The sequence below is a fragment of the Poecilia reticulata genome, linkage group LG12 (assembly GCF_000633615.1).
Source record: "Poecilia reticulata strain Guanapo linkage group LG12, Guppy_female_1.0+MT, whole genome shotgun sequence".
Taxonomy (NCBI): Eukaryota; Metazoa; Chordata; class Actinopteri; order Cyprinodontiformes; family Poeciliidae; genus Poecilia; species Poecilia reticulata.
The window spans coordinates 15,670,716-15,677,717 of record NC_024342.1 but is presented as its reverse complement, the minus strand read 5'-3'; the positions used below and the strand labels follow the sequence as shown (position 1 = coordinate 15,677,717).

At 37.9% G+C, this 7,002-nt stretch overlaps 1 protein-coding gene across 3 annotated transcripts in view; it reads left to right on the top strand.

Moving 5' to 3' along the window:
* The first annotated feature begins 1,364 nt into the window (after positions 1-1,364).
* Positions 1,365-7,002, top strand: part of slc35e4 (solute carrier family 35 member E4) — a 9,780-nt gene continuing 4,142 nt past the window's right edge. Inside the window, exons 1-2 of one of the 3 annotated variants that reach the window (XM_008424114.2) lie at positions 1,365-1,471; positions 2,976-3,586. In XM_008424114.2, the coding sequence (XP_008422336.1) occupies positions 2,995-3,586 (592 nt within the window). In that variant the 5' untranslated portion in view covers positions 1,365-1,471; positions 2,976-2,994. Of the gene's footprint in view, positions 1,472-1,559; positions 1,886-2,743; positions 3,587-7,002 lie in introns of those variants that run through there. The other 2 variants (XM_008424113.2, XM_008424112.2) reach the window with 2 other exon arrangements.

Sequence of the window (7,002 nt, the reverse complement as noted above, 5' to 3'; positions counted from 1 at the left end):
CAAATTATTTTTTCAAATATCTGACTAAACTAACCTGGGTCATGTGAGCACAACAATGTATATAAACATTGTAGTCGGTGGAAGATGCCTGTAAAAGCCCTTGTCCAGGAGCAGAACTCAATACATAATAGTTTAAAATAAAGAAATACTAAAATTATATATTATGACAAGTATAAGTAGTCATATAAATAATTATAAAGGTATCAATTAATTGAATTAATCATTTTTATATATTTTCCAACTCCATTGAAATTTGTCCCTAGTTTTTGTCAACACCGTCAGAAATGAAATGAATGTAAAAAAAAAAAACATCAGGCATTATTGGGGGGGGCACCAGAACTTCTGAGGACCCCATGACCTCTTCCTTTCTCTTCCTTTGCTAGAGGGTTAGTTAGCTCTGGTTAGCTTATGTTAATCTTTAGTTTTTTCTTCTTTTTATTCCTGTTTGTCACAACCATGATGTGTCAACACCATAACTGACAATTTACAAAACTTTTATGAAATTTTGTGAAATAAAAGCTTAATTTTGGTATAATGTAAAGATTTCATGGACCTGATGAGCTACAATATGGCCTCCTTCAGAATAACATAAATTGAGGTAGTTTGGCTTTTTGTCAACTCCGTCAGATGTCAACTCCATCAGAGTTTTTCTGACTCTTTCAGTGAAATTGTCAAATCTCACTTAAATGTGCAATTAATTCATTTTAATGTATTTTACATAAATTGCATTACTTCACATGTATGAAGTTTTTCATTTTACTAGTGTCACCACCTTCAGTTCTGTGTCAAGTCCGTCAGATGGACTTTTTGTTGTTTTTTGTTTTAAATATTTATTTTGTTTCTTGAAGCATTTGTCTGTAAAATGAGAAAAAATATTACTAATAGGATCATTAAAAATTATTTTTTATTTTTGTCAGATGGTGATGACAGCGTTCTAGGTCAGGTTGATTAAAAATGTTATTTAAAATAAATGTTGCAACTGGGAGCCTGCACCTTAGCATCTTTACATTTCCAAAACATTTGTCATATTTGCATACATAAAGTTGAGAAATAACAAAAATAAATAAATTATGGGAAAATTAAAACCCATTTTGTCCCTATTCTCAAGAATCACCGAAATATTAAATAAAACATGCTGATTAACTCAGTACTCGAGTACCCTTTAACCAAAATACTTTTTTTTTTTTTTTTTACTTCAGTAATTTATTGGATACTTTTCTCTTTCATTTGAGTAAAAATATATTGAAGTAGGGCTGCTCTTACTGGAGTGCAATATACTCACTTCTGGGCACAGTATCTGTTCATACTATTTTGAGTTTCCAGCGCTTTACATCACTTTTTAAAAAGTGGCATTCCCCTTTAAACAAACCGTTCAGTGAAGCTGAACTGTGTCCCCCTGGTGGCTGTTGGCTGATAGTGCTGTTTCCGACTGGCGGAGCTTTGGAGATGCTGACGGTGCTCCAGGAGCAAGGTAAAAAGCACAGACTATTTTATTGTGACAAAATGTGTTGATAAAATGCTTTTATATTCACGCGAGACCAGTGGGCGCTAACATCGCGGGAAGTGAAGCAGAAGAAACGGCTAAATGTTTTGAAGCGACCAACCTGCTGTTAGCTAACATAGGGGCAGGTTACTAGCTTAACATTGGCGCAAAACGTTTGTACCTGTCAAGTTACATAATACTGCTCAATTCTGTTAACTAGCATGTTAGCATCACTGCTTTGTTGACTTATGACTAAGTAGGACATTTTACTGCAACGGTTGTGACTGGAAACCGTCGCCACATAGAGGCGTGAATTAAAGCATAACTTTAGCTGCACTGACAGGAGTAACAAGCGAGCTCCTGTACATCATCTGGTTGAGAGAAACAGAACCAGACACTGAGGTAAGTTACCTTTTAAAGGCAATGGGCAGCTAAAAATATAACTCCTCACTATTTTCAAGCTTATGGTTATAAGCAAAGTCGCGATTTTCAAAACAGTTCCGTCAGTAAATGTATAAATTGTCTATGTTTACAGCACTATCTTTAGTGCATCATGCTCTGTTTGTGCCTGTGGCTTCATAACGGCATGACAAGACAATAACGGGTCCGCCGAGTCTCCCTACTGGAGACGGTAGATTTATGGCAGGCTAATATCAAATTTAATCGAGCTGAAATTAGCTTCCGATTTGGGAAATGGCAAAATGGCTATTCCACTTAATTTGTCAATAGCTATGGTCTTTAATCCGCTCAAGTTCAAAAACTACGACACTTGCATTGTTCAAACCTCCAGGTAAGCCCACGTTTGTGATTTGTAAAACCTTAATTTGATTTTGTTTTTGTTTGAAGAGACTTTGTATTGTAGTTTCTAAGGTGGACCACTTTTAGTGTGTTTCAGATGGAAAAGAAAGCACTAAAACAATCTCTTATTTAACTTTTAGTAATTATGAGCAACAATTCATGCTCAACAGGCCAGAATTAGATCAATTCTGCAACGAAGAATGGGGGGGGGAAGTAGTTCTTTAAGGCACGTAAATAAAACACACTTTTTTTTTATTTTCTGAAAGTTTCATTTTTAATTTGGAGTATTGAATTTAGAATATCTACTGTGAAGATTTTGATTGACTCACTCTTTATATGACAAACCTACTTGCCATAGTACATACTGTTTTCCAGCCCTCCCTAAACAGTTCAGTCTCCTCCTCCTTCCCCTTCTCTGTTTTCCCACTGAAGCATATGTCATCTTACAAACTCAGAGTGAGTTACACAACCCGGCTGTCATGCAAAACAGGAACACGTGTTTTTAGGCGTTGCTTGAAAACACTTCTCTCACAGACAACACAGACTGGTTAACCACTGTTGGGAAAACAGCTGCGTCTCAGAGAAAATATATTTTTATTTTTAGAATCTGCAGCTTGACAGCTTCATTTCTTTTTTTCTTTTTCTTTTTTTTTGGAGATGAGAAGAACAAACTCAACATGTGCTTGCCTTACAGAGAGGGCCATGCTACGAACATGATCAGCCCCGATGGCTTCTCAAAATGCGAGGCAACTCTGCGAGCCAGAAGCCGGAGGAGGCCGCTTGCAGAGATGCTCCATCTGCTCTCAGCCGTCATCGTTTGGCTGGTGACCGGCACCACCATCTCCAGCCTCAACAAATGGATTTTCGCAGTTTACAACTTCAGGTACCCTCTGCTGCTGTCAGCGCTGCACATGCTGACTGCCATTGTGGTGGACTACGGGCTGATCAAGCTGCGGATGATCCGACATAGAGGTGCCGCCGAGCAGGACCTGACTCCGAACGCTAAGTGTAAAGTGTTCCTGTTGAGTCTGACTTTCTGTGCCAGCATCGCCTTTGGAAACATCGGTCTGAACTATGTACAGCTGTCGTTTGCACAAATGATCTACACTACGACGCCGCTCTTTACTCTGGCCATCTCCTCTCTGATCCTGGGTAAGCAGCACCACATCATCAAATACACGGCCATGATGCCCATCTGCCTGGGAGCGTCCTTCAGCATCATGGGAGAAGTCCAGTTCGATCAGACCGGATGCTTCTTTGTGTTTGCAGCGACCATGTTGAGGGGTGTCAAGTCCATTCAGCAGAGTGAGTACAGTTTTTATTACCCCATAAAACAGTTAAAAGTACTTATTTTGTTAAATAGGTGACCCAAGCGAGATGCTTTCTGTACTTTTTGCACATGCCAGTGACTTCAGGGAACGTTTTTTCTCTGGTCGCCACATCAGTTTGTGGTTGTGGAACAAGTTGATGACTCACTCCACAGTCTAGACACACCCTCACATTAAGGTGGAATGGTACTGCGGGATGCTTTCTGGTTGCCTAGGGAACATAATATAAACATTACTGCTCGTCTGTGAGTGAGTAGAGTCTGCTGACAGCCTAATCTCATGTTTTTAATGTTTGATTATCCAAAAATGGTCAACGTCTTGTGTAATGTGACGGTCTAGATTGTTTGTTTTTCTGATCGGGTTCAATAAACTTTGTCCAAGAAATTCTTTTGAACAAAAGTGCCGTGTTTGCCAGAGATGATCCCAGATTTTATCAAGTGGGTAAAAAACATTGTGACACCAAACTGAACTTTTTGTTTGAAAAGTTCACTGATGTCATGAGGACTAACTCTTGTTCTAATAATTATTTAATGTTTTGAACTCTTACTGAATCATTTGTTGCTCCGGCTAATTTAAAGCTGCTGGCTTCCTGTTTTGTATTGCACCACAGATGAGTGTTTGTTTGCAGTAGATTAATGGGCTGTTATGTCATTACGCTCGGCAACGTGAACCTCGTCTGAGAAGACACGAGTTTAAAAACATGCATGGAGGCTCAATGCTTTGCTACAAACACAGTTGGATCTTCAGGTTTCTCGTTTGGTTGAACTGCTAAATCAGAGTTTTGCAGGGCTTCAAAATCTTACAATGGATTATCAAATTTTCAGCTACAAAAAGTCTTAAATGTATCCATCAAATATACTTTATACATTACATTTTTCTGCTTGTTTTAAGTGTGTTGATAGCATCTGTGGCTGCTGTGTGTATGTGTCATAATTCAGATATCCGTTTCTAAATAAGTACAAGATAAAGCCCAGGAAACGCCACATTCTCCCTTCAATTAAACAAAATGATTCTCTTCCTGTAGCTGGCTTATTGTTGGCTGTTTTGGGATTTAAAATCAAGTCGTAGGTTAATTAAATGAGCTTAAATTTGTTTAAGTTATAACAAGTGTGTTTCTTCACAAATATAAAAGGACAGAACTGTTTCTAACCTAATGTTTGACATCATGTCAGAATAAACTTCAAGTTTTTAGATCAGTTGGGATTACCAAAAGTATTTTTATTTGTGAAATTCCTGTATTAACATAAAAAGATACCGTCATTACTTTCTTCACAATTCAGAAGTTTACATGCATTTGGTAGAACTGTCTTTTAAGCTCTATAAGTTAAGTCAAATGTTTATTATCCATTCATAAACTTTATTTTAGGACTTTTTAGCCTATTTCTCCTGACAGAACTGCTGTAACCAAGTCTGGTTTCCAAGCTGCCTCTCTGGTGCTCAGCTTCTCAGCTCTGCTCACACATCAAGGGTTTTTTATGTCCTTAAGCTGCACTGCAACTAAATTTGTAGTGCCTGGGGTAATTTTCTTTCGAACCAGCGAAACAGTCTATCCCACAGCATGACGCATCCACTTCCATACTCAGGCTTGAAACTGTCCCCCTTTGTTTTACCCAGTTGTAACAACGGTCATTATGGACGTAAACTTCAAGTTCAATTTCTTGACGTCTCAGAATGTGTTTTGTTACTGATCATACATGCAAATTGTAACTGTAATCTGGTTTCATCTGATGGCTTTTTTCTTTCTGAATGGCTTCTCAGCCCGCGTTGGTTAAGAAAGACACTCTAATCAACTTTTAAATGTTAAGAAAATCATTAAAAAGGATCTCTTGTCTTTTCAAGCTTTTAGCAAACAGATATAATTTTGTTCATGCTAACTTATGTGAAACATCAGAAAACATGGAGTCTCATTTCAAATGAGTTGAAAAATGGTTTAATCTTCAGTTTTAGCTGAAAAAAATGCTAGTTGAGTTCACTTTTTACTTGTTTGGTCAATATAAATCATGATAAAATTGTAATGGCAATGCATTTTTAGTTTTAAATGTAAGTTACTAAAACCTGTAGGAACCCTCTTCATATTGTGATCCTGGCGTGGAAAGGGTTATCCCCCTGAAAGCTTCGGTGACACACGGTGTGCTGGAAGGAACATTAAGTCCTGCTGTTGTTTCTAGACCAGACGATGTAAACACAGTCCAGCAAATCAAATGTTCTGCGATGTAGTCTCAGGTTTCAAGTAGCTATTTTCATCCTCCGCCCGGCCGTAACACTTTCCCTTCAGTATATTCTGTTTCTCTGTCCCACTTCAGGTCGAGTTTGTCTTTTTTTTGAACGTCAAATTAACTTCTGGTGGCGCTTCAGCAGCTTGTGAGCTGGAGGCAAGCTTTCAGTGAGATCGCTCTGGTTGAAACTTGTCAGAAATCTGCAACGGCAGCTTTATTTTGCCAGCGACACGCCTGTAAAGAGAGAAAGAGAGAGGGAGAGAAAAAAAAAAAACACAGTGGGAAGAAAAATGTGTAAAAAACAAAACTTTCTCCAAACAGAAACAAACTATTTACAAAAACTTAAGGGTGCCTTTGTTGTTATTTCCATAAGAGAGGAATACAGAGGAACATTTGTCCATGATGACTCAGAGAGATATGAAACATGGCTTTCAAAGAGGAACTTTGCATAATGTCCAGCAATATTCCTGCTATCAACATGATTGTTGTCACAGTTCTACATGATTTGACTATAAAAACACAGTAAGCAGTTATGAAAGTCACCTAAACCAAAACATTCCCATAATATGTGTTGCAGAATAGCTGGGTCAGGACATGGAGATACTGGATAGAGTTTGACACAAGAAGTTTTATTCATGCACTGAAAGATCTTTAACAAGAAACAAGTGTTTCCTACCAAAAACTCCAGTGTCTCTTAGTAATCTGTTTAAACCCAGTAAGTGAAGTGTAGTTTATGTGCAGCAGGATCATAAGAGTAGGCCTTCAGATGACATAAGCACAAATTTGTTCTCATCATATTTTTATGAACAATCTGTTCTTCTGAAAGAAAGTGTGAGAATAGCTTTTACACATCTGTGTGCTAAATGAAGTTATTGATCACAGAAATGCATTTTTAGTAATGGTCAAAAACGTCAACAGACACTCTCAAAAACCTTGTTGAAAGCATTCCCAAAAGATTTAAAGCTCTGGTAGCTGCAAAGGTGGGTGAACAACATCATGTAAAACCCTTTAGATCAGTGTTTCTCAACCTTTTTTGGCTCAGCGCATCCCAGCCTTTATCCAGGTCCCTCACCGCCCCCACAAAAGAATTTGTAGGCTACTTTACACTCACTATTATTTTATCATTAATATTACTATCACTATTGTAGATGTTTTGATTTTTAGGCTTGTTTCTGTA